Source organism: Sesamum indicum, linkage group LG1 (assembly GCF_000512975.1).
Source record: "Sesamum indicum cultivar Zhongzhi No. 13 linkage group LG1, S_indicum_v1.0, whole genome shotgun sequence".
Taxonomy (NCBI): domain Eukaryota; kingdom Viridiplantae; phylum Streptophyta; class Magnoliopsida; order Lamiales; family Pedaliaceae; genus Sesamum; species Sesamum indicum.
Genome location: NC_026145.1, coordinates 11,401,253 through 11,426,949, shown reverse-complemented (window position 1 = coordinate 11,426,949; position 25,697 = coordinate 11,401,253). Strand labels below are relative to the sequence as shown.

Genomic DNA, 25,697 nt, shown 5'->3' with positions numbered 1-25,697 from the left:
TGTTTTTTCGGGAAAGTTTGGTTTGAAAAAAGAATCGAATTAGGGTAACTATTAATTCATTGGTTGATGTTTACACTTTAGATTCATAAATGGCATTCCATATCCATTCCAAATTAGATTAAAAATATTTATTTTATATGTATAAATCAATCTAAAATTAAATTTAGAATGTATGTAGATTTTTTTTTTTTTTTTGCTTCGAATAAACTTTAATAGACGAATAATCTATTTGTTAGTTGAAACTAATGTTAGAGGTGTTAAATATAATCGTTTAAATTATAAATATTTTATGTATAATTAATCATACATCAAGAGAGAGCAATACAACTATCCTTATATTTTAAATAAGTCCACCCAAACACCTATTTAATAAAAACAAAAATAGGTACAACTTTAGAAATCCTATCATAATATTTGGATTTATTTTTTGAGTATTTTGTTGTATTTTGTGGAGATAGAGAGAGAAAAATAAAGATAAATAAGTGTGTGTTAGAGATAGTATGTATGTTTGGATTTGTTTTTGGAGATAATTTAAAATAAGTATTGTATGTTTAATGTTGTGTTTTGGAAGACAAAATTTATTATTCATTATCAAATCATGTCTTTTTTATATATATATATGTATTTATACTAAAACAGTTTAAAACACTTTGAGAAAGTGTTTCTAAATGATGACAAACATTGGGTATGTTTTGACTCGTCCTTAAGATAACTTAAAAATGAAAACAAACATAGTGTATAATTTCCTTCAAATCTTCTCCCCCCCTCCTTTTTTTCCCTAACAAAATTCCCTAACTCTTCTAGTTTTTCTACATTAAGCATTGATGTGAATAATTTAAATTTTATTATAAAAATAAATTAGCCTTAAATAAAAGAATTATTGATGGAAACATAACTTTGAAAAGAGTATGAAAAAATGTAATGTATATAAGGGTATTTTCGTTCATGTACATATTATCAATCGATGATAGTTAGTAGTTACTATAAGTCCCCACACTACGAGAAATTTAGAATAACTATATTTGGTTTGTATTTAATAATTTGTCTAAATTAATTATATGAACAAAGAAAACTGACAATTGAAAAATTCTATCACGTAAAAATATATAAATTATTTTGAATTTTACATATAATACATTAAGTGTGTCTGTAATCGTCCGAAGGGATGTATTACATGTAACTATTGTATGAACTTATTAATAATACTTTGTTCAAAAAATTTAATTAAAGAATATATATATCTTATGAATTAATATAAGTTGGCGCAAATTTTATAGTTGCAGTAAAGATATATTGCTGATCACAGCGCTTTCTACCTTTTTTACTATTGGTGCTGATCATACGCTTTTTTTACCGCGGGAACAACGTCGTTTTCACAGATCATCAACGATTGGACGAGAGAAAGCGCGGATAAGAGGATTTATTTCGGGGGAAACAGAAATTTCCACTTCCAGCAGTTTGAACTCAATCAATTCCTATGGCGGGTTCAGCTTCAACTCTGTCTTTCTTCAACTCTTATTCCCTGTACTGCAACCGGGCCTTCGAGAATCTCAGACCATGTTCCAGTTTCGAAAAGCGCTTTTCCTTCACTTGCTTCTCGTCCAAGAAGAAACAGCTCAGTTTCATGGACCAAATTCTTGATTACATTGAAGGTCGCCCACTTTATTCTTCTGTCCACGCTTTTTATCGTTGCTTTGTTTTTCATGGGCTTTGTTCGTTTCCTTTAACGGGCCACTTGGGCAGGTTTTGGATCACCTAATTCATTCTGGTAAAAACGCATGTTCTTGTGTGTGATTGAGGTTTCTGTTTTTGCCTTGTAATGTTTGTACATTTGTTATGGGATTTGTTCCTTATTGATGTAGGTGTTGAGTTGAGTAAACCACGTAAAGCACTTTATCTGTGTGTGAAAATTCTTGTACAGGGGGTCCAAAGTTAAGGAAATGGTATGGTGCGCCTGATCTTCTGCCGAAAGATGGAAATGAATTGGAGGAAGATGAGGCTGCAGGTATTGTACTGAGTGATTGCGTTCTGGATTTATTGAGTTTGTTAATCTTTTTGTAAATGGCCGCACTGATTCGTGACTTTTGTTACCTGAAACAGAAGAAGATGGAGTTAGAGATGCAGTGTTAGTAACGGATGGAGATAATGAGATCGGTCAGGTGATGTTGTATAAGTTCTACATTTCTTGTCTCCATCGAATTTATAAGACTAGGACTACAAACAAGACAATGGTCTTGTGTCAGCAAACTTTTTAAGTTTAATGGTTTTTCACTTCTACAGATGATTATACTTTCACTCATTGTTAAAAGAGTTCGAGTAAAAGCACTGGTTAAGGATAAGCGAGTTGCCATGGAAGCGTTTGGCACTTATGTTGAGGTTGGTGCGTCTAGTTACCTTTAAAGATTTCAGAGCATTTGATTGTGCGTTAGTTGTTTGTTTCACTTCTCTTTGTTATCTCTAATACAAGCTAGTGTTCCTTTGAAGTCTATGGCTGGTGATACAACGGACAAGACGTTTCTGAAGAAAGCCTTGAGAGGTGTTCGTGCAGTTATTTGTCCAACTGTATGTATAAAACTTCCGTTGCCTGTATTTGCTCCCTGACACTAAATAGTTCAATTCTTGTAAAATTAACACAAGGAGAGAGGTCTGAGTATACATGTCATATATTTTAACGTGCCTGTCATTTCGACTAGTTTCTTTGTGGATGGATGTAATTTTTCTTCCTGCCACTTCTTTATTGGGGCAATACTTCTCTGAATGTGTGTATCAAGCTAGATCAACGAAAATCCGTTGCTCGTTCTACCGTGGATTATCTATACTTTTTCTTTTTCTCTCTGTATAGACATGATATAATTATGAGTTCTTCATAAATTAACTCTGCATAATGTTTAGGAAGGATTTTTATACAATATTGAGAGCTGGAAAGGCATACAGCACGTGATTCTGTTATCTCAGGTATCTCCAATTCCTGATATATATTCAGCACCTCAATCCCAATAATACATGTTTGATATTGTAAGTTTCGTGAAGCTTCCAGTTGTCTGTCTATAGGGATTCTACCGGTATTCAAGCAGTCATGAATAGCAATGCAAGAAAACTAGCAGAGCAAGATGAGAATGTGGTGAAGTCCTCTGGAGTCCCCTATAGTATAATCAGAACTGGGCTCCTAAAGAATGCTCCTGGGGGCCAGCAAGGTTTCTGCTTTGAAGAGGTAATTTCAAATTTCTGTGTGCTCTCATTTCTGAGTTTTCCTAGTGAAAATAGTAAAGTTTCTTAACTGGTTGCATAGACACCCTCTAAGGCCTGGAGTACTAAAAGGAACCCCTCAATTTTGAAAAATTACACTGCTTTCGTGCTTTTAAAATTGCTTTAACCATCCTACATTGTTCTTTCTTTCTTTTTTTTCAAAACTGAGGACTTCTTTTGTAATATGCTGCAGAGGAGGTGTCGATGCAATTACTCTTAAGAAAATTATGCTATGAACATGTAAGCTATCTTTGAGTATCCACTCACATTGACGAGGAAGTATCCATGACAGGGTAGTGCAGTAAAGGGAAGTCTGAGCAAGGAGGATGCTGCCTTTATTTGTGTAGAAGCCCTTGATAGCGTACCCGAGAAAGGATTGACATTTGAGGTTCTAATATTAGAGTTACCAAAACGGTGTCCATGCTGTTATTTCCTGAGTTCTATTCAACTGTTATGATTCTTGAATCAAAGTTTCTCTGTTCTTACAACAGGTGGTTAATGGTGCCGAGAAGGTTTCTGACTGGAAAAAGTGCTTTGCTATGTTGATGGATGGGTCAGTGGAGTAACCTCAAACACGAAGACAATGAACTAGGTATTCCCTATTTATCGAGTTATTTAGGTGGATATGAATGTTATTAAAAAGAGTTGAGCTTGACAAGGAGACAGAGATAAGAAATGAAACACAAAAAGAGAAGAAAGTGTGCATATATGTATTTGTTTATCCTGGGATGCACTTTAATAAGATGTCATTTATTCTGACTGTTGCCGGCTGCATTTTGAACAGAAATTTATACTATATCTTGGCATTTTTTCTTAAAGAACTCAATTGAACAAGTGCAAATCTTTTGCTTTTTCATTCCTGAGTCCGGTCTTCATGCACTTGCTGCACATGGTATGACGATCTGGATCTTGCACTTGTTGCACGTGGTACAACAATCTGGATCTTGTGGAAGATTAAAGAATGGGTCCTGCAGATTTCTTGCACTTCAAACTATTAATCATACACTACTATCAGAGCCTATAAGCAGTGGATTTCATCAAGACTTGGCAATTTTGCTGATTTTTGGGCCGAGGAAACCTCAGTTCGAACAGAAAGTTCTGTAAATGCATATTGACTCAACAAAAAATTGGTAAACATAGGTCACTTTTTATCTAAAAGATTGTTCAATTCACCCTATGGATGTAAAGAAAAAAAAATCTAGACCTGCCATGTTACATTCTGGCCAACCAAACTTTTGTACTCGAGAAAAGAAAGAAAGGTCTGCAAACTACAAAGAAAGATGTATCTACCATTCCTTTATGCAAGAAAATGCTCATTTTATGAGGGTTAAAAATCAAGAAAAACTTTTCAAGAAACTGAGTAACCGCAACAGTTAATCCAAATGAAACAACCCTAAATACGATCAATCACTAGATCGCACCCTCTTATGTCCAGCTCTTCCATCAGACCTAGTCGTCCCACCTGACTCCCCTTCAGACGAAACCTCCATGGATTTGGCAAATGAGTTGGAGAGATCGTTATAAAGATCAACAACCCTTCTGATGTTGTTGTTAAGCTCTCGAATTAACCCCACATTTCGAGTCAAATTACGTGGGACTTTTGACTCGTGATTCTGGTTAATCTCAATGATCAGCAGCCTGTTTTGGTCCAAAATGTTCTGCACCTGCACAATGTTCTTCTGAAATGTCTGAAGAACCTTGCCATCAACCTGTGCTCCATTGGCAATGCCGGAAAATATATCCTCATCCATCTCCGTTTTCTTTTCTCATGTAAGTGATTAGAAGATCTGCAGTAGCTAAAGAAAGCAAGATGGAAACCATAAATTATAGATCAAGAAAATGTCAAGTGATTAGTGTTACTATATGCTTTACTTATTCATCTCTCATATTTCCTTTCTTTTCTTGGCATTTCTTCAATTAAATCTATGGAGTCACTGTAAATGTATACAAATTCGGTATTTTTTCTTGTATGAATCGAGTACGAAGACAGGCAAGTCAGCAGTGGAATTTACATTTGTTGCAAAAGAAAAGGGCACATACTTGTTTTTACAGCATATAAAAAGAAAATAAAATGAGTGATATAAAATAAGGAAAAACAATAAAGGAAAGAGTTGAAACTCGAATGAAGTATCTCACTCAGCTGACTTGTTTATAACAGATGAAGGCACATTCTTCAGAAACTAAGCAAATCTCAGAGTTATATGTGAATGATTGAATCCTGACCTCCCCACCCCCAAAAGGTAAAGCTTAATACACCAAAAGATGAAGATTTTGACGAGAAATACACAAAAATGAGCACCCAAAAGCCTGCAAATCAAGACACTAAAATCCACACACACAAACAAAGAAATCTAGCTAGAAACAAACAACAGACCTGAAAAAAGCTCAAGATTCAGAAACCCCACGTCCATTAAACAAAAAAGAATCAAAAGCCCATCACAAAACAGGGTGAGAAAAACATTGGAAAAGCCCCCACGGTTTTTACCTTGGAATTCAGCAACATTCCTTCTTCTCTTCTCTCCTTTATCCTTTTCAAGAATGTCAACAGAGAGGGAGAGAGATTTGTATTGTACGTGGGGATTTGTTTGACAGTAGAGAGCGTGGGAGTAGGAAGTTGCAGGCAGGCGGGAGGATCCTGTGTGGTGGTTTTGTGGGGGATTTTCCTCGTTTTATCTCTCTAGAAATTGAAGAGGAGGTGAGTGGGGAGGCGTTGACAGATAGGATAGAGAGAGAGAGAGAGATGGATACTTTCTCTCTCCTCGTTTACTTCACCTGCGGGATTCGCCCTCCATTCATTGCTTTGCCCTTTTCTACGATCATCATCATGGTGACGGAAATTCAAAACTATTCTCCCTTCTAAAATAAATAACAACATATTCGATGTGGCTCGAATAAATAACCTCAAACTAAGTTAAAGCCACTCATGCAAATGTGTTTGTGAAGGGATGAATCGAATTTTCTATTTCATATTTTATTGTATTTTTATATTATAATTATTATATGCATAACTACATAATATTTACGTGTATATATTAATTAAAATAAAAAATATAATATTATTTAAAATAAAAAAATTAGTTATATGAAAGAAAACAATACTGTTCATTTATTATGATTTGACTAATTATATAAGTAAATCAATTGGAATTTTTAAATAAATATAAATACAATATTTAATATTTCGGATTTAATAAGGTCAATATTACAAATGGGGTTAATGTGAGAATGTAGTCATAGAAATTTAAAAAGTTTGACTTCATGCAATGCTAAATACAGTTGTTATCTTAAAGGAATAATTATTCGGGTTAATTATACTTAAACCTTTTTAAAAATATAAAATTATATTTTTATAAAAAATTAAAATTATATTTACATCTCTTCGAGAATTTTTCCTTCACTCATAATACACTTTTGTTAGGATTTTGGCAAAACAATGTTGATGCTAATAAAAAAAATTAAATGATTTTAGATTTTGCCTCTTGTTTAATATTTCTATGTATATTTTGTATTTATAAAGAGATAAATGTAATATACAGGATTGTGCAAAGTGAGGTTAATATTATTATATTTTTTTCTTATATAATTTAAATTTATTACATGAGAATATCATATGAGGGATAAATTAAAATTTTATATAATTTTTGTTAACATCAAGATTTTTCATCAAAACCATAATGAAAGGGGTCTAAATAATGAATTTTTAAATGAGGTATAAATATAATTTTAAAATTTTTTGGGGAGAAAATATACTTTTGTATCTTTAGGTGGATCTAAGTGTAATTAATCCTAATTATTAAATTAAGTACTTAAGGTTGTAAATGTAATTATTTCAAAAGAAAAGAAACATCATGGAAAATTGGTTATATATAAAAAATAGACATTGCTGTTCCTTCACCGACCTTAGCTCAGTTGGTAGAGCGGAGGACTGTAGTGTCATCATAGCAATCCTTAGGTCGCTGGTTCGAATCCGGCAGGTCGGAACTTTTACTTGTTTTACTCTCTATTTTTCTTTTTCTTTTTTCCCTTTTAGACCTAAAATGCATATAAGATCCTGATGCCCTTTCCCCCTCGTTTTACGAAATAGCCACCACATCCACGGCGGCGCCACCTCTCTCCTACCACCAAAACTATCATGACCCTTCTTCACCTCCTCTCCAAAACCTCCTTAATACCCTTCAGACCCCATCAAATTTTCTCCCCCATCTCCCGCTTTTCCACCTCCTTCCTCATCACCAAAACTCCCAAGAAATTCAAGAAAAAGCGCAAGAAAAAGGACAGCCCACGAACTACACTCGTTCAAACCCAACCAAGCATCATTCCCCACTTCGAAAACATCCTCCTCAGAGATTCGCACTTCAGATTCCTCACTAAGACCAAAGAATTTCTCTCCAAACAACCCCACGAAGTCCTCCGCCTCGATGACGCCGGAAAACTCCACCAGCGGCTTGGCTTCCCCCGCGGCCGGAAAGTGCTCAAGTCCATCCTCCGGCATCCTCTCATTTTCCAAACCTATCGCCATTCCGACGACAAAATCTGGGTCGGGTTTAGTGATTTCATGGATAGTTTGCTGCGTACCGAACGGGATATGGAAAATGAATTGGAGAGCAAAAGGGTTGATGTTGTTAGGAAATTGTTAATGATGTCCGCAAATAAGAGGATACCCTTGAGTAAAATTTATCACAACAGGCTCTTGTTTGGCATACCGGAGGATTTTAGGGATAGAATCGCAAAGTATCCAGATTATTTTAGGGTAGTGATTGAGGATGATGGGAACCGAGTGCTTGAGCTAGTTAATTGGGACAGTTCTTTGGCGGTGAGTGCTTTGGAGAAGGAATTTATGGTTGATGAGGATAAGGTGAAAAGAGCATTCAAATTTCCTATGAAACACGGCAAAGCATTGGAGTTGGATATGGAGGATGAGAGAAAGTTGAACATTTTGAACACATTGCCGATGGTGTCGCCTTATTCAGATGGGAGTAAGTTGGATTTGTGGACGTTGGAGGCGGAGAAGTATAGGTTGGGAATCATTCATGAGTTCTTGAGCTTGACATTGGAGAAAAGGGCGTATATACATAACATAGTGGAGTTCAAGGAGGAATTTAGTCTGACGAAACATACTTATCAGATGCTTCTAAAGCAGCCTCGGACATTTTATGTGGCTGGTACTCAGATGAACTGGTGTGTGTTTCTAAAGGATGCTTATGGTGAAGATGGAGAGCTCATCAATAAAGATCCGCATGTAATGTTTAACGAAAAACTTTACAAATATGCGGACATGCAAGAACTGGAATCTGATTGCACGGTTGGATAAAAATGAGAATGAGGATTTAGATAAAATAGACTTTGAATTGGTAGCTGGAGCAGATCAGGCAAGAACGAGACGGAAATTATTTGGAAAAGGTAACTTGAAATGAGTTGGCAGTTACTTAGGATGCATTGCTGTAATTTATTGAAATGTATAGTCAAATGTTTCTGGAAAAAAAATGAAGCTTTGAATAGATGGTTGTAGACTTATGCTTCTATGGATGAAATACTACGATCTGCATTAATGTGGAGGAGAGTTAGTACCCCCTCTTTGTAATGGAACTGCTTATCTGTCGGACAACCATTATTTTTGTAGTTATGAATATAAGATTAATGGCTGGTTCTGCATTTGGTTCCACGACTAATAAGACAAAGTACTGTGTTAAATCTTAACTGGTTTGCATGAAAAGAACATAAACCGATATGTTAAGGCACAACACCTAAGAATACTGTCAGAGTGGACTACATTTGACTGTGAGTATATGTAGTTGAAGTCCTTTTCCTTGCCAGCAAAATAACCAAAACAATAAGTGTCTTCAGACAACATGTTTCTTTCTGGATGCTTCCCTTTTGCCGTCAAATTTGGTTCTTAGTTCTGATTTTTCAGGTTGTCTGCAGCAATCTCCACAAATACCAAACCCTTCAAATGGGCGTCAAAAGAGTGAGAGATGGATATATGACACTTATGATGCTGATTCAGAAAGGGTAGCACCAAAAGAGAGTTACTTGTGATCCTGACTACCTCTGATCTCGAGATTAGTGTTCTATCTTATATTGTAAATTTACCAAAATTCACTTAAGCATGTGAGTCAACGGGCAATGGAATTAATTCCTGAGTAGTTCCACGACATTGGTGGTTCGGTCGGAGATGTTGATGTGCCTGCGGTCTTTCATTAGTATTATGCTTCCATCTTTCTTCGTTCCATTTTTTTCCCTTTAATTCTCCAAAATAGAAAGGATTGAGAATTTGGTTGACCACACTGCCAATTTCAACACTTAACTCTCCTTCAATTCTCCTTCTAAAGAAACATTCACATGGCAGCTACCAGCAAAACTATCATCATGGGTATGATTCTGGCACATGTGGTGCAGAATCAATTCGGCTTACTCAAGTTTTTGCTTATTCGGATGATAGATGTTGCTAAAATTATTCCTTTGACTGCAATTTTCTTGTCCATGAATCATGTCTGCTTATCCTACTCTCAAGAAAGATAAATGGTTGGATCAAATTTTATTTTGGGTATCTAGTTACGATGTTCTTCTCTTGTGAAATGCAGATTGCTGGGACTGACAAGTTTGTGAAAGTAATAGATTTTCTTCGGTGTCGGCTTCACAGGGAGACATTGGTAGGTTCAATCTTGCTCTTCAACTTGGTCTTATCAATGCAAGTTTTTTCTTCTTGTTCTTTGCATTTTTTTTTGCCTTCTTTCATGATGCTAAATTTCCTTTACTTGTTTCAGTTTGTATACTTAAACAGTGTTTTCTCACCAAATCCTGATGATTTGGTGTCTGTAAGTTGTTTTTTACATGATATCTTCAATCTGGTAGGATCAGGTGTTCCCTGTGGCCTGTTGTTTTTGTTTCTTGGGAGCAGAATTTGAGTATTAGCCATACAATTTACAATCAATGTTGTCCGCTTTCCTTGCAACAACTCAGCATTTGTCTGATACAATTATTTCCTCTTTTACTTTATTAGAATTGGTGGTGGATGCCATACATGTCTGATAGACAGCGGCTTTATGCCACACAGATTCAGCTCCCTAAAACACAGAAAACAGCAATGTTTTCGATGATTGTGGAGTGGCATTGGCACTTTGCAGTGATAACATGAGAGGATCATTGGCAGTGCTAACCTGATATGATCTTTTTCAGTTCTCTTTTTTCTGATGCCTATTCAAATTACTGGTTGTCTTTTGTCAGTCACCCTAAAGTTATTTGTATTTTCAAGGCAACAATGGAATTGTTTCACAAAGTGCTGTATAGTATTTTTAACTTTATGGTTCTTGAGATATGGCATGACAACTTTTTCTCCTAGAGACAGCAATTGAGGTGTTGTGTGCATTTGCCCACTAAATGTTGCATTACATGCAGAACATTGGCTTTGATGGCAAATTAGTTGTCAATTATGCATGCTCCACGGCATGGGATTGACTGCTATAGTGCTACCAAGGAGTTGGTTCTGCACATTCATAATGGTGTACATAAGGTATATTTTAGACTACCTTTTTATTGCTTCTCATTCCTTTCTTTCAGATAATACATGTAACTAATTCAATAAAACTCAATTTGATCTTTTTTTGGGCAATGCGAATATTTGAATTAGATTGTGATGACTGATAGTAAATCTCCATGATCACATAAATCTTCTATAAATGCTATGTTTTGAATGCCTTTGAGCTCCTGAGGCCCTATTTGGTCCTCTTGGTACAAGTTTTCTTGAGGATATGGTGAACTGGAATGGTGGACTTGCAACGAGCCTTGTAAAATAAATCTATATGTTGTCTTTTTTCTATGTCACTTAGCTGCTATAAGAATTGTGTTTTTTGATTGCATCAAGTTCCATTTACGTTGTCCATGTCTGAATTTGCATTCAGCATTAAATGTTCTGTTGGCAGCAACCTTCCAGAATATCCTAGCAGCAGTACTTTTGCTAAAACAGGGTGGTAGATGGACAGTTGGAAGAGACTGGCTTTTGGAAGAAGTAGTCGATCCTCAAGTGGCGCTGATAGTTATTTTCATTCCACAAAAGATTCTTGCAGAATAGAACTAGCACTATGAAAGAAATCTGAAAGCAGAAAAGCGCATCTCTGGAACCAATTCTCATTTCAAAGAAACTACATGTTGATTTAATTTCTATCTTTTTCACAAGCATCATATTTATACTAAAATAGTGATGCTGAAGACTACTTGTCACGTTGAAATAATGGAAATCTCTGGTGTATAGAAATACTTTTCCATTACAACAAGAAAATGACTTACATGGACATGTCTACTGATTCAACAATATTAGCTAGCCGTTTTGGGATTTAATCCCCAATCCTTGCAGAAATCAAAGACTATTAACACATATTCAACCATCACTAAATTCAAGAAACTTGGAGACCCACTCCTGAGTTGAAGGATTCTCATTGGAGAAATCAAAGAAATCATCAACATCTAACCTTGTTTCTGGTTCCTCCTCACTCCTGCTTCTCCCAGGTGCGTTCTCTTCTTCAATTTGCTCATCACTCTTAGAGCCCATTTCTTTTGTTGAAATTCCAGCAACTAACACCCTTTGGTCCAACTTCTTCTTGCTCAAATGATAGTTCCAGTAGTTCTTGATCTCATTGTCTGTTCGACCCGGCAATCTTGCCGCAATCAATGACCACCTGCAGTAGGATAAGACAACCAAGATTTTCAGTTATGATCTGTTGATATTCAACTCTTTGTCGTTTTGATTTGTTATTGAAACTTACCTATTTCCCAGGAGCTTATGGAGCCGAATGATCAAGTCCTCTTCTTGGTCAGATATATTGCCCCTCTTGATGTTTGGCCTCAGGTAATTCATCCATCTTAGCCTACAACTCTTGGCGCAACGGTTGAGCCCTATTTTATTTTATTTTTTTTTAAAAAAAACAACTAGTTGGATTCAAGATCTTATGGTGATGATGATGATTTAGCAATATGAAGCTCGACCTGCTTTAGCAGCAACAGCTGTCCAGTGCTTAGGACCGTAGATGTGGACAGCTTCGTCCAGTCTCCGGTCCTCCTCCGCCGTCCATGCCCCACGGTTGAGTTCCTTCTTGGATGGCGGCTGCTGCTTCTCTTTGAGTGAGGTGTCAGCCATAGAGGCCACTCCAGGGCTGCTAGGTTTTAATAATTGTGCGGTGGACTTCCCACCTAAGCTTTCAGACAAATCTGAAAAGTTGAAATATATAGGAGGGATGAGATTCTTGTACTAATCAATAATAATACCATGCATGCTTCTCTCCTAATTCCTACTATTATATATTATTATCTTTTTTCAAAAATACATCCTAATACTGTTGTTGCAAATATATCGATATTTTTAAATTAACTAATAAATTCAAAATAATGAAATAAATGATATTCCACTATTAGAAGTAGATCATATATCTATATACGTAGAACTCAATTCATAACTGCTCGATTGTAAGACCTCAATTTTACTGGATCATCGATACTATTGTTATTATCTTTTTCTTTAACATAAATATTAATGAAATTCTTCCGAATTACGCCTAGGTCATGTTTTATGATTGTTTAATTATGTGATATATTAGAAAAAACGTATTTTTTGCTTATTTTTAGAAATTCTAGCTAAAATATATAAATTTAGATTTGCTAGATTTCTGTATCGCATCATATACATATTCTATTTATTAAAAATGAGACCCCTAAAAAATTGATTTGGTTGATAAAATATTTTTTTGGCAAAAGTACCCTTAAATATATATTTATTGACAAGACATCTATTTTTTTTTAATAAATTAACTATCTTGATAATTTTCTACTCATGTATATTTAATATTAATTTATTTTATTAATTGTAACCAATTATTTATTTTGTCGTCAATTTTTTTATTTGATTTGACCAAAAAATATAGTAGAAAAGGTTGACCACGTCTGTGGTGGCTGTTACCTAATGTGTTGAAAAGAAGTTTCACACCCTTTTCTTTAGTTCATATTCAATTTTATCAAAATTAATTAATCTAATGATATGTGTAATTCTATTTATTTTTTAAGCATGAGGTCATATATTCAAGCCCCCTTGCATATATATTAAAAAAAAAGATTGTCTTATTTTATGTATATATATAATTTTATTGTTATTTATAATTTATAAGTTCTCGAACAATGTATAAATTATTTATCAATATTACTCATTAAATGAAATAATGAGATACTGTATAATTTATTATGCACATTTTAAATGTTTAGTATCTTTGCAAAATTTTATTACTCTGTAAAATATATTTACGTGTAGATTAGAAAAATATAATTTTTTATCTAGCTGTTTAAATATCTAAATTTTCCTTTGATTCATTTCATTTATTCAATCTAGTTTTATCATAATAGCAATTTTAATTTTTTTAATGAATTTATTGAAATACCCCTCGATCTTGGACACACCTCAACTTTTGGCACATTTTATGTTTGGAATAGTTACACTCTTTTTTCTATAGATTTAGTGTAATTACATGTAAATCTCGCGTAGTTTGAAAAAAATTGTATCTAGTACTGATTTTGCTTTCATCTAAATAAATAAATTCATGCACTAGTCAAAATTCATAAATTTGATGATATTAACAAAAAGACTGGATAAAATTCATATTTAACCGTGATTGACCTTTTGCTGGTCGGATAAATCTTTTCATAATCAAATTATTCTTATAAATCTTCATACTTTGATGCATATGAGGAGATATATTTTAACCGTTACAAAAATAACTTATAAAATATTTGTTTGACATATAACAAGTCAGTAATAAGTCAAACGAGGGTAAATATTGATTCTTTTTGTTAATATCAACAGATTCAATGACTTTTTTTTGTTAACGGACATATCTATTTTTTAGATGAAAGCAAATATTAAGGGTATTAGATGTACTTTCTCAAACTACAAGAGGTTTATGTATAAGTACATCGAATCTTAAGAGAGAGAAATGTAATTATCTTTTTATAATTTAAAGCCATTATCCCAGGACCGATAGCCATTCAATCAATAAAAAAAATAATTATTTAAATGTTTTTGTAATTATTATGTGTAAATAATTACTAATTAGAAGATTACTCCAAGAACTTGAATTCATTAATGGGCCAATAAGGAGAAGTTGAAAACCACGATTTAAAGTGTTTAATGGGCCTACAATTTAGCATAATCTTCATTCTTTAATAATTGTAGCACCTTTCGGCTCTTTTGTTTTGTTTGTTTGTTTGTTTTTTCTTTTTTTAATTTTAGATAAGAGCGATGAATTATTATTAATCGAAATAAATTAATTAATATCTAGTGAAGATTATTACATCTACGACCTGTTCAACAATATCAAATATTAAATTGAGTCTAATCAATACCTACTATTGCAATGGACAATAGCTGATATGCAGTAAAAACAACATCCTACAATAACCTGATCAATTTATCAAATATTTTGAATAAATCTAACCAATACCTACTACTACAGTAAGCAATAGTTACTATTCAGTAAAAATTACATTCCATACTACCTACTATGCAGTAAAAGTTATATTCCACGCATATAGCAAAATTCAAACCCATAACTTTTAAAATTATGGAGCCGCAATTTCGCCAATTGAGCTCAATTTTGACACCATTTGGCTATTTTCGTGCAACTATTTAATTCAACGGAGTTTAATAAAATTAAATAAAGACATTGTACTTTATATTCATGCATAAAAAAATTACATTAATTCTGTATATGTCCATATTTGTATAATATATGCCAAAAAATTGCACTAAATACGTAACATTATCATATATATAGATATATAATTAATTGCTATAAAATAAAATAAAAACAGTATAATTAAAGTTGTAATTTATAAAAAGGTGTCGAATTTCGAGGCCATTATACACTGATTCACCTGTTCTTTAGTTTCAGCATTTATTTATATTATATATTTTCCATCCACAAAGGATAAAGCATCCTGGATCTACGAGGAACTTTTTCTATTTTTCTTTTCTTTTTCCAAGATCCACAATATTTTTATTTTTTTTTTCCCAAGATCCGCAATTTTTCTATAAATTAAGTTTTAAATATTAAATATATATATATATATATATATGTAAACAAAGTAGGCACGTGCCTTCATCACTTCTACCCTATGACGTTAATACTATTACCAAAATCGATATTAAAAGATAAATTATGATTTGACGTGACTAAAACAAATATGATTTTTTATTAGAAATAAAAAATTATTGACATATATTATTTAATTATGATTGTGCAATATTTATTAGCTGCTTTTCTATACAATTAAAATCTGTGTTAAATATTTATATCATTAAGTAAAACTTTAACTGTATCAAAATTTAAGTTTTCGTATCGTTTTTATCTTATCATAATGGAAAGTATTGATTTATAATAATTTTTGAGTCGTAGTGATTTATAGTTTAAGAAAAAATAATTTATTTGGTAATATATATATAAAGTTACTTGATGAATTTTCATAAAAGTAGATATAACATGATAATAATGTGTTTATAAGCTAACTTACAGATAAATTATGTTTAAATACAGTGTAAAATACCTTATGATATATAATAACAAGGTATAATTACATTTGCCCTTGATCTATGGTCTATTTACACAAATTATTTCTATTTTTTTAAAAATTGCATATATACATCTAAAAAACATCAACAACATTATATAAATTATTCTGTTTTTTTTTTAATTAATGTTAGGAGCGTTTTTTGTAATTAAGTAAAAAATAAGAAATTTTTTTGTGTAAATAGACCATGGATCAGGAATGTTTAAAAGTACTTATCTTTAGTAAATAACAAAAAACCATAAATATAGATAAATATATGTATTTATCTATAATAATATAAAAAGAAAAGTCCATCCACACTCACAAACGGCGGTTAATGACACACCTCACCAATTTTTGGAGAAGTCAAAAGTGCCCTTTATGATAAACTAACTGCGCTATTCAACTTTTCAAAATTTACATTAATTGATAAATTATTTTTGTTTCTTTCTTGTTATTAATGTAATGTGTTGGTTTACACATTTTACTCTTATTTATAATATATTATAAATCGTAAAAAAATTATTTATTATATGTACGTAGGAACGACGTGCTACAACAACTAATATAAAAAAAATTTCATTTTCACACACAAATAGCGATTACTTACACCGTGACACTAATTTTTTAAATTACCAAAATTGTCCTAATGTACTTTCAACCATCCCTATTTAAATTCTTTTTTTAATCTATATTTATGCTAGCTATCTATATTAATATGAAAATTTTACTCACAAATGATGGTTTGTAAAACAAAAATACCAAATTTTGTGTATTAATAATATCACTAAATTATTTTATTTTTTTAAAATATGATATATTAATTTATATATTTTATTTATAATTATAATATATTTTAAAATATAAAAAAATATTTATTATATGCTCGTCAAAATAGCGTGCCATGACGACTAAGTGCATATATATGTAGATATATGAGTAAAATGATTTCTTGTGCCGCCCTATTCTTTATTACAGTGTGGATGGGTTGGTGGGTTTATAACATTTACTGCCGACCAAATTATTATTATTTTTTTAGTTTTATTTTATATTAATGTGTGTTTGTGTGTGCATATGAGTTGGAAGATCGATGGTGTCAGTAAGATGCTCATGCGTCAGGTTGTAATCAACATTTCTTTATGTCTCAAATTTAGTTTTTATTTTATTAATTTGGGCCCAAAATTAAATTAATTTACAGAGAGCTTCATGATTAATTACAGTTGTTAAGTATAAATACACTTTTTAAAGAAATTGCACAGACGTCTCTTTTATGGGGCATAATTGCAATTTTACGAAGATCGGAATATAGTTATGTAATTAGATATGACTTTATGGGTGTTGATATAAATAATTGCATGTATGGGTGGCATGTGATGTGAGGCTGATCAAATTATCAATAGCTTTTGTTTGTTTCTCTCACACGTGAAAAAGTTTGTTTCGGACCCTGTGAATTCGGTGCAGTAAAATTTTAGTTACGGCCTACTTAAATGGGTTTATATTCTGATTTGTGTTAATATTTAGGAATAGTTACACTGTTCTTTTATGGAATTTGAGGTAAATATACACAATTTTTTTGTAATTTAAAAAATTATATATAATACTCTTCATATTTGTTTTAGTTCAATAAATAGATTTAGTTGTTAGTCACAGTTCACGAGATTTGTTGATATTAACAAAAAAAAAATTGAATAAAAATTTATATTTATCTCTAATTAATTTACTACGGACTTATTGCAAGACAAATAAATATTTTTTTACGGAGGATTTTAATATAATTATACGAAACTTCATAGGAGGACAATGTATTAATCCTTAATATTTATCTGAACATATAGAGAATTAATTATCTCCTAATGTAAAAATAAAAAAAATATCTTGGACAATTCATTTATATTTGCTATATATATATACATATATATATATATATATATATATAACATCTTTCTCACTTACAAGTAGCGGTTACTTACACCGTGAGAGTAATTTTTTAAATTAACAAAAATGTCCTTATTCATTTTCAACCACCCATACTCGAATTCTTTTTCTCATCCATCATACTGTCTATCCATACTAATATGAAAATTTCATCATACTAATTTTTTTTTCTCATATTGATATTTCCCTAAATTAGTTTTATTTTATTTATTTATTAAATATGATGTGTTGGTTTATAATCTTATTCTTATTTATAATATATTTTAAAGTGTAAGCAATTATTTATTATACTAATAAATTATTATACTCACACAGGGATGGCGTGCCACAATAACTGTATATTATGTAAATGAGAGATCAAGGGTGACACCATATAGACCAATCAAGGAGGTCTGCACGTGTGTAATGTGTGCCAGTTAGAAATCCATACAATCAGTTTACAATTATCAAAAGTCAAAGTCTAACGACGTGAATATTAAACACGTAGGACATGACGTTTAATTGGCTCCACTAAATATCTCGGCAAGATTTCAAATCCATGTGTTGGTGCGACGATGTTCACCTTAACTTTTAGATTATGAAGATTGGTGGTATTTACAACTATTTTTATTGATTTTAATTTTTGTATGAGCTAATTCCATTAGGTTTTTATTTAAGTTTTGTGGAAAACAATCCAATATGTCATTTTTGAATTATGAATTATAATTTTATATATTTTTTTGAAATATTTTTATGGACTATTTTTTTTTTCAGAAAATCAATAAGGGTACAAAAGTAATTTCTACCGCATCATATAAGAACAACATAATTATTTTTTATTTAAATGGGTATTTGAAAAATAATTGAAATAATAAAAAATATTGGTAATTATATAATTATTTTTATTAAATTGATCAGACAAAAAAAGGGGTTGTATCTATTTTTAACTATATATATAGATTTCAAGTTTGGAGATAGGTAAAGAAAAATGAGGTATTTTTTATCTAGTAGGTAGATTATAGATTATATTATACCCATGTAAATGGTAAAAATCCACTCAGCAACATAAAAAGCCAAAATTAGATTAACCGTTGAATCCCGCCTTCTCTCTCTTTCCATTCCCGTCTTCGCTGTATCCCATCTCTCTCTTTCTCTCTCTCTCTCCTCCATTTCCTCTCTCTGCTCCTTCTCCATTGCAGAGAATTGGGGGATCACGACGGGGATCCGAACAGGAAGAGAATATTAGGAAAATAGGTAGAATTTCCATATCCGGAAACCCTTGATTACTTTTGCTTGAATGTTGTTCGCCTACATTGTTGACTTAGGTTCGAGAATCCAATGTGATGCCCTAACCTTAATTCTCCGATTGAAGGATCCTTCTGCCTCGAATTCGAAGAAGAATTCAACTTTGGGACCAAATCTTTGGACCCTTTACGTTGATTTCTTCAAAACCAAAAGGAATCCTGGAGGCCGGTCTGTTCAGAAATTCCAAACCCTGGTTTCTTTGAATATCCCCCCCTTTTTCTCCCCCTGTTGAAGGTTTGAATTTTCATCTTGTTTGGTTTTGTTAGAAGAGGAGTTTTGAAATGAATCCAGATGCAGGGTGGGCGTGAAGAAGCTGTCTTTGTTTGAAAAGAAACAATTTTTACTTTGTGGCGTGATTTGTATGGATTCGCCATTATTGACTTTGTTCATTGCTCTCTTCTTTGGTTTCTCTGCTCTCATTGTTGAGTCCCAAGAAGATGTGAATACCCCACCCATGGCTGACTGGGTTGGATTCATTTGGTCGCGTTAATTATTGTTAATTTCTCTGGCAGGCGTTGTTTAATTTCTGTGAAATCTAATTAGGGTATTGATTTTCTTTTAATAGTCAGCATTGGGGATTCATTGGACGAGATTTGGGTTGCAATTGAATTATGGGTTTAAGTGCGCAATTCGAAGATGCTTGAATTCTATGTAAAATTTGCATTCAAAACCTAAATTTCTTAAAAGGCCGAAGGAGAAAAGGTGGAGTTGAATTTGCTGAGCTGAACTGAAAGTAACATTCAGTTTTTCTCGACCTTGGATTTTTCATTCGTTCTTCCCCTTTTTCTGGTTTTATATCGCATTCTTTCCTGTTGATCAGGAGACGGCAACTTTTAAAGGCCGAAAATGACTACTGACAGAATCAGAACACTCAATCTGCAGTTTAAGATTATTTGTTTCTCGGCAGAGCATACTAAACAACTGGCTGGATTCAGATTCTTTACTTGTGGCTTGAGACTGAGGTGAGGCGTCAATGGAACTGGGAATTGAAGGAACTTTTGGTGTCTGCATCTGGGGTTACAGCTCTTGTAAATTGGTAACCTTTTTTTTGTTGATTTCTTATTGGTTTATTCATTTCTTTCATTGATCAGCACAATGTCATTTGTTGAAACTCAGAAAACATCTCTTGTACCCTTTGTTCGTTTTCTCTTTTCACCTTTTCTTTGACATTGTATTCTGTACATTGGCTTTTTCTCTTGCCTAACATGTATTAGTCTTTTTTCTTTTCTGAATAGCAACATGTATTAGTCTATTGATGTTTAATAAAGAAACTCCTTTTGGCAGAAGTTCAAATCCATGATCTCGCAGTTATATCTTCATTTCTTGTTTGATTGAATATCTTGATCTCTGAGTAAGCCATGATATGAACTAAGATCATCAATCATCGGGACAACATGATTTAGAATCTTGAGACTTTTGACAATGTTAGGATCAAGATCTAGCTGTTCGATACATATTAACAATAGTATGACTACATGAGCTGCCAATTGATTTGGACTTGATCTCAACCTGCTGTGATTGAGTAGGACTTTGAATGTGATGTTTATAGACTTAAGACAAAAATAGAATGATTGCTTGAACTAAATCGATAGTGAAAGAAACTGAATCTGGATCTTTATGTATCCCCACTGTACAAAATCAGGGCGATCTTATGATGGAAAACTTTATTTCTAGATCTGGTGCTAAAACAACCTGTTTCTTGCTGGCGATGATTTACTTGTTCCTTTCATGTTTTATGTGTGAGATTGTCTTATAATTCCCAAAACCGATAACAGTAACATTCTCAGTCTCTAATGTTAGCTTTGTGTTCTCGATGACAATCAGTAAGAATTCACATTCATGTCCTATCTTTTAGGCTTTATCATGAGTTCTTTTTTCTTTTTTTTGGTGGTTTTAGGGTTCACCCTGAAATAGTCCATGTTCATGATTTTAGCTTTGTTTCACTGACATTCACCCTAGCTTAGCTGTTAGATGAATTTGTTTAAAAATGCTTACTCATGGGAATCATGTTTGACTTGTAGGTGATAAAAGAGGATATGACTTGTAGATGACACATTTTCTCTTTGTCGAAAATTAAGGGACTGACTTGGATTTAAACGCGACCGCTGGCAACCTATAGCTCAATCTTTGAAGGAGACATATTTTCGCAAAGTAGGAGTTTGTTGATGTTATAGTCACAACTTAAAATCACCAGAACTGTATTATTGATTTATGTCTATTATTTTCCAAGATTAACATTTGTTGTGTCTGATGATGATGAAAAAGACCGACTATATTGGTATTAAATGTGCATATGTGTTTTACCTATCTTTAAGTTATCATAATTGTAAGAATGTCGACATCTTGGACAATCGTTCAGACCAGGTTTTGTCGAATCAAACTAATCATAAATGAGTATAATTGTATTTGACTTATGATTGGTCACTATTCTTTCATTATTTGTCAATCATACGGTAAGTACATTTTATTTGTTTGTAATTAATCATCTCTAGACTTTGGTCACCAATGTTTATAAAATAGAGCTACATGACTTCCATGAAGTTTGATGATGCATTTGAAATACTGATTTTAAAGAATATACAGTATTCTTAATTCTCCAAGAGAGTATAGAGTTGAAAGTTGTTTTACTGTTCAACTTTGGTTCACCAATGTTTCCTCTTTGAAAGAGGAAAGTAAGTCGAATTTTCGATGGAAACAAGTAAATGATGGACAGCAAATTGTATCACAGATACATTTTCCACATTGTAGCTGCCACCCTGTCTTGTTTCGGACCAAATGTATGGGAATTGTAGTCTCAGCAACCTAATCACAAACATATTTGGTTTCTTTAAGAGCTCATCATCACCCAAGTTTTTCAATTGCCATCAATCCTACAATTCTTGGGAGCTCCCGAAACTTCAAAATTCCTTACTATGAAAAAACGGGCTTTTTCTTACGTGGATCAAGTTTGAAAATACCAATTAGAGAACTGAACCACGTTAAAAGTTAAATTTATATCGTGGTGACATGGATTGATCATCCACATCTAAAATTTTTCGAACTCATAAATCTAACTTGACTTGATCGTCAACATCTGAAACTTTCACGTTTAATGCATGTTAAAAAAAGTTTTTCTCTGAGAATCTTAAAACATAAAAAGTTGTGACCGTTTAAGAACCTCTTAAAAAGTAGATTTTAGTTCGAATTCTAAGCTCAAAATTGAGTTCTTTTCTTTCTGAATGTGGTATGGTATTCTCTTTTGGTTGAACTTGTGTCTTGTTGTCCAATTACCATTTCTCATCATCTATTACATAATAACCCATGATGCAATAATCCCACTACACACATACAATTCCATAATTCCAACAACCATTTAATAATTGAGTTATACAAAATAATTTGATTTAATTACATGCGAAATATTTTATACATTTATGATACGATCAATCACATAATAAAACTGTTTGGTCCTATTATATATGGGGCATTATGGTTAATTAATTTTCCAATTTATGTATGCTGCACTATCACAACTAAATTAAGTAAATAAAAATTAATCAATCATTTATCACACAAGATAAACATATATTGAATTATCATCTCATAAATTATCCCAACATTAGTCATGCAATTATCCATCCTCCCCTAATCCTATCCAAAAAAGTAAATCGCATTCCTTGTGTGGTATTCTACTTTTTCGTAATTGGTTTATAAGTGATTTTTATTAAAAAAAAAAAGTTGAAATTGTAGCAGAATTAAAATTAGGTATTGTTTGTCAAAAAAGAAAAAAGAAGGATCAAAATTAAATTGGACAGTGTTTGGAACAAAATTACTTCTAAAACAAACTTAATAGATTAAAAACCATTTTGTCTCCATGTGATACAAAGATTCTATTTTTACTTATATTTGCACTTGTTATTTGTAAATAATAATTATTTTTTTATAAAAAATATAATAAATTTTATTTTGATTAGTATATTCCATATTTATTTTTTTAAATTATTAATAAAAAATATTAAATATCTAATTTAATAATATTTTCACTAAGTAATATAATTGTTGATTCAAATTTCATACACAATAATTGACTTGCATGATTAAAAAAACAAGTTTATTACTTAATCATAACCATTTAATTTATATTTTTAAAAATATAAGAGTAATATAATTAGATAATATAGCAAAATATAAAAATTTTAAAATATTAAATATATGAAAGTATAAATTTAATTATTATCTAATTATTTAAAAATTTCAAATATCAAGTTTAAATATATAATTTTAAAATAATTAAAAACTGCAAAATTTTATTAAGATTATTATAACGATGATAAAGTAGTAAAAAACAAAGTTGGATTCATTTTCAAAATACAAAGCAGCTAGAAGCTCCCCCAGAAGGCGCTTCTAACTTTTTGACCTAAAAACACTTTTCTTAACAATTTCAAAAGTAGAAATTGACATTCTAAAAACCTCAAAATTACTTTTTTAAAACCAAAAATTTAAAGATATTTTTTCAAAACTGTCGCAAACACTCCCTTCTTTTCAATCTGGGATAATTTGTTGTCTACTTCAAGATTTGCTGGCCCGTTACGATACTCCCAAGCCTGCGATTATGGTGAATCAGTTCGAGTGATGTGAGGTAAACGAATGACTTGCTAGTAAATATAAAATAAAATTTTTACATAAATATTCGGTATTTGATCCAACAAAGTAAATAACATATTATAAAATCATATTATTATATATAGCAAATTTTATCATCCATTAATTTATATCATTTTATTTCTATCATGCAAAGTAAATAAAATCGAAATAAATTAAACTTGTGATAAAATGATATTAAAGCACAACTTCTCAACTCGCATAAGGTGGGATTATGTGTTTGCTCGAAGTAGGGCCTCTAGGGGGCCCCACATAGCAGGAGCCTGGCTGGTTACGATGAAGGAGAATGTGACGCCTTCTCACATGAATTAAGAACCCCTCGTAATAGCTTGTAAAAAAATTATATTTTTAATCTCGACTGATTTATAATATTAGTTTCATACTTTTTAAAATAATTAATATTTTATTTTAAAAAATTGATGCAAAGTTAGTTTCATCGTAAATACACGACGACATAAATACAATGACACAAAAAATTGCAAAAATATAGAACACGGCAAAACATTGACAGGATTATATATAATGTATATTTTATTTTATATATTCTCATAAAAATTAAAATATGCAATATGACAAATATCAAAATACATGAAACCATGAAGGAAAGATCGAAATCTAACATTAAGATAAAACATAAAATACGCATCGCTTATATCTGAGTTTCTAATAAAAATACATGGAATAAAAAAATAAATATAATTAGTTTATTTTAAAAAGTAAAAAAATTGAACTCGACTTATTTACACTCCTAATGCCCGTATCTATCACATGTCGGACACTATATGAGGTGATTTTTTAAAGCATCCATCCATCGTAGATGTAAGTTGCTTGTCAAAGGTAAAAATTGTAAATAAAAACACTCTTTTCATTTTATTTTCAATAGTAACTTGGTATCCACTTATTTAAATTAGGATAAATTATATTTTATCGTCTAAATTATGCTTAGTTTTATATTTTGTTATTTAAATTTTTTTGTATCAACTTATCATACAATTTTATGAAATTTACATTTTGTCACATATGACCATTTTCTATATAATATTATAGCCAAAAAACCACCATATGTAGTGACATGTGATATTCAAGGACGATATAGTGATAATTTTCCGGCACATATACTATATGTGATGAGAAAAATCAATCAAAAAATATTTATATGTAACAAAGTACAAATTTTACAAAATTAAAATAATAAAAAAAATTTAAAAAAATAATCATAATTCAAATGACAAATTATAATTACCGTACCAACACCCCTTTAGTTTGTATAGATGGATTTGAGGCGTGACAGGTCATTAAAGCAATGCAAATGTTTTTATATAGCTTGACATAGTTACATGCATCGAAAACCAAATATAATGAAAGAAATTTCTGACAATTTAATATGAAAATTTTATGTTCTGACAATTATTTAGGTAACTTATTGCTTATACAAAATCTCAATAATATTATTACAGATTCAGACATTCGGTCATAGAGTATTGCTGAAATAGGAAAATTATATTTTATTTCTCAAATTTATAAGTATCATTACAGTAATATTGTAATATGAACCCTATAATTTGCTGATTAGCTTTGAACACACATAATGATAAGTTTGTGGAGATATTGATGTAATTATATAATTACCACTTCAAGAATAGTGTTTAAACGCGTATGAGATTAGTCAAGTTGACCGGTCGATATTATCCAGATGACAGGTATTGAGATAAAAATACAAATACGAGATGTACGATACTTCCTAATATATATAATTCTTGCTACAGAAAATACAGTATTTTAGTAAGAAATGAAAAATCATAATTGGTTAGTGTGAATATGAGGAAATAATTATTGGGATTTACATTATATATATTTATAAGAAGAATGTAAAATGATTAATTACGTACATCAAGTTCCCTACGCAAAATTAACTTCCAAAAAAGCAATTATGGAATAATTATGTTGGTAAGCATAATTAATAGGTTTTAAATGACTTGACATTCAATTGCAAAAATTCTTGAATCTTA

The 25,697-nt window shown here is 31.6% G+C and overlaps 4 protein-coding genes, 1 long non-coding RNA gene and 1 other non-coding gene across 7 annotated transcripts; 4 read left to right on the top strand and 2 right to left on the bottom strand.

Moving 5' to 3' along the window:
• Window positions 1,439–4,005, top strand: LOC105164560. 2 transcript variants are annotated; one of them, XM_011083237.2, is made up of 9 exons: window positions 1,442–1,652; window positions 1,922–2,005; window positions 2,101–2,159; window positions 2,281–2,376; window positions 2,485–2,562; window positions 2,893–2,955; window positions 3,038–3,211; window positions 3,539–3,634; window positions 3,738–4,005. In XM_011083237.2, the coding sequence occupies exons 1-9, from the start codon at window positions 1,478–1,480 to the stop codon at window positions 3,810–3,812; spliced, it is 900 nt and encodes a 299-aa protein (XP_011081539.1). In that variant the 5' UTR covers window positions 1,442–1,477; the 3' UTR covers window positions 3,813–4,005. The 2 variants fall into 2 exon arrangements, with proteins under 2 accessions (XP_020553407.1, XP_011081539.1); XM_020697748.1 differs by lacking the exon at window positions 3,738–4,005 and having other exon boundaries at window positions 1,439–1,652; window positions 3,440–3,565.
• Window positions 3,865–6,096, bottom strand: LOC105163201 (protein ELF4-LIKE 4-like). Its single transcript, XM_011081464.2, has 2 exons — window positions 5,732–6,096; window positions 3,865–5,042 (listed from the first exon to the last, which is right to left on the bottom strand). The coding sequence occupies exon 2, from the start codon at window positions 4,995–4,997 to the stop codon at window positions 4,650–4,652; it is 348 nt and encodes a 115-aa protein (XP_011079766.1). The 5' UTR covers window positions 4,998–5,042; window positions 5,732–6,096; the 3' UTR covers window positions 3,865–4,649.
• Window positions 7,141–7,226, top strand: TRNAY-GUA. The gene is given in 2 exon segments: window positions 7,141–7,177; window positions 7,191–7,226. It is a non-coding gene; the product is annotated as a tRNA-Tyr (tRNA).
• Window positions 7,214–12,146, top strand: LOC105163160 (protein ROOT PRIMORDIUM DEFECTIVE 1-like). Its single transcript, XM_020694500.1, has 5 exons — window positions 7,214–8,646; window positions 9,828–9,896; window positions 10,642–10,756; window positions 11,597–11,748; window positions 12,017–12,146. Exon 1 carries the CDS (start codon window positions 7,379–7,381, stop codon window positions 8,555–8,557), a length of 1,179 nt encoding a protein of 392 aa, XP_020550159.1. The 5' UTR covers window positions 7,214–7,378; the 3' UTR covers window positions 8,558–8,646; window positions 9,828–9,896; window positions 10,642–10,756; window positions 11,597–11,748; window positions 12,017–12,146.
• LOC105163193 (transcription factor MYB114-like) lies at window positions 11,295–12,524 on the bottom strand. The gene is made up of 3 exons (XM_011081452.2): window positions 12,226–12,524; window positions 12,006–12,135; window positions 11,295–11,918 (listed from the first exon to the last, which is right to left on the bottom strand). Exons 1-3 carry the CDS (start codon window positions 12,374–12,376, stop codon window positions 11,621–11,623), a joined length of 579 nt encoding a protein of 192 aa, XP_011079754.1. The 5' UTR covers window positions 12,377–12,524; the 3' UTR covers window positions 11,295–11,620.
• Window positions 19,858–21,350, top strand: LOC110012673. Its single transcript, XR_002287866.1, has 2 exons — window positions 19,858–20,083; window positions 21,069–21,350. It is a non-coding gene; the product is annotated as an uncharacterized LOC110012673 (long non-coding RNA).

Bases quoted from the DNA above. Each gene is read 5' to 3' on its own strand.
- LOC105163201 (XM_011081464.2), bottom strand. From the start codon at position 4,997: ATGGATGAGGATATATTTTCCGGCATTGCCAATGGAGCACAGGTTGAT.
- LOC105163160 (XM_020694500.1), top strand. From the start codon at position 7,379: ATGACCCTTCTTCACCTCCTCTCCAAAACCTCCTTAATACCCTTCAGA.
- LOC105163193 (XM_011081452.2), bottom strand. From the start codon at position 12,376: ATGGCTGACACCTCACTCAAAGAGAAGCAGCAGCCGCCATCCAAGAAG. The intron at 12,136-12,225 runs GTCGAGCTTCAT...AAAATAAAATAG, and splicing joins AGCTGTTGCTGCTAAAGCAG to GGCTCAACCGTTGCGCCAAG. The intron at 11,919-12,005 runs GTAAGTTTCAAT...ATCCTACTGCAG, and splicing joins CATAAGCTCCTGGGAAATAG to GTGGTCATTGATTGCGGCAA.
- LOC105164560 (XM_011083237.2), top strand. From the start codon at position 1,478: ATGGCGGGTTCAGCTTCAACTCTGTCTTTCTTCAACTCTTATTCCCTG. The intron at 2,956-3,037 runs GTATCTCCAATT...TGAAGCTTCCAG, and splicing joins ACGTGATTCTGTTATCTCAG to TTGTCTGTCTATAGGGATTC. The intron at 3,635-3,737 runs GTTCTAATATTA...TTCTTACAACAG, and splicing joins AGAAAGGATTGACATTTGAG to GTGGTTAATGGTGCCGAGAA.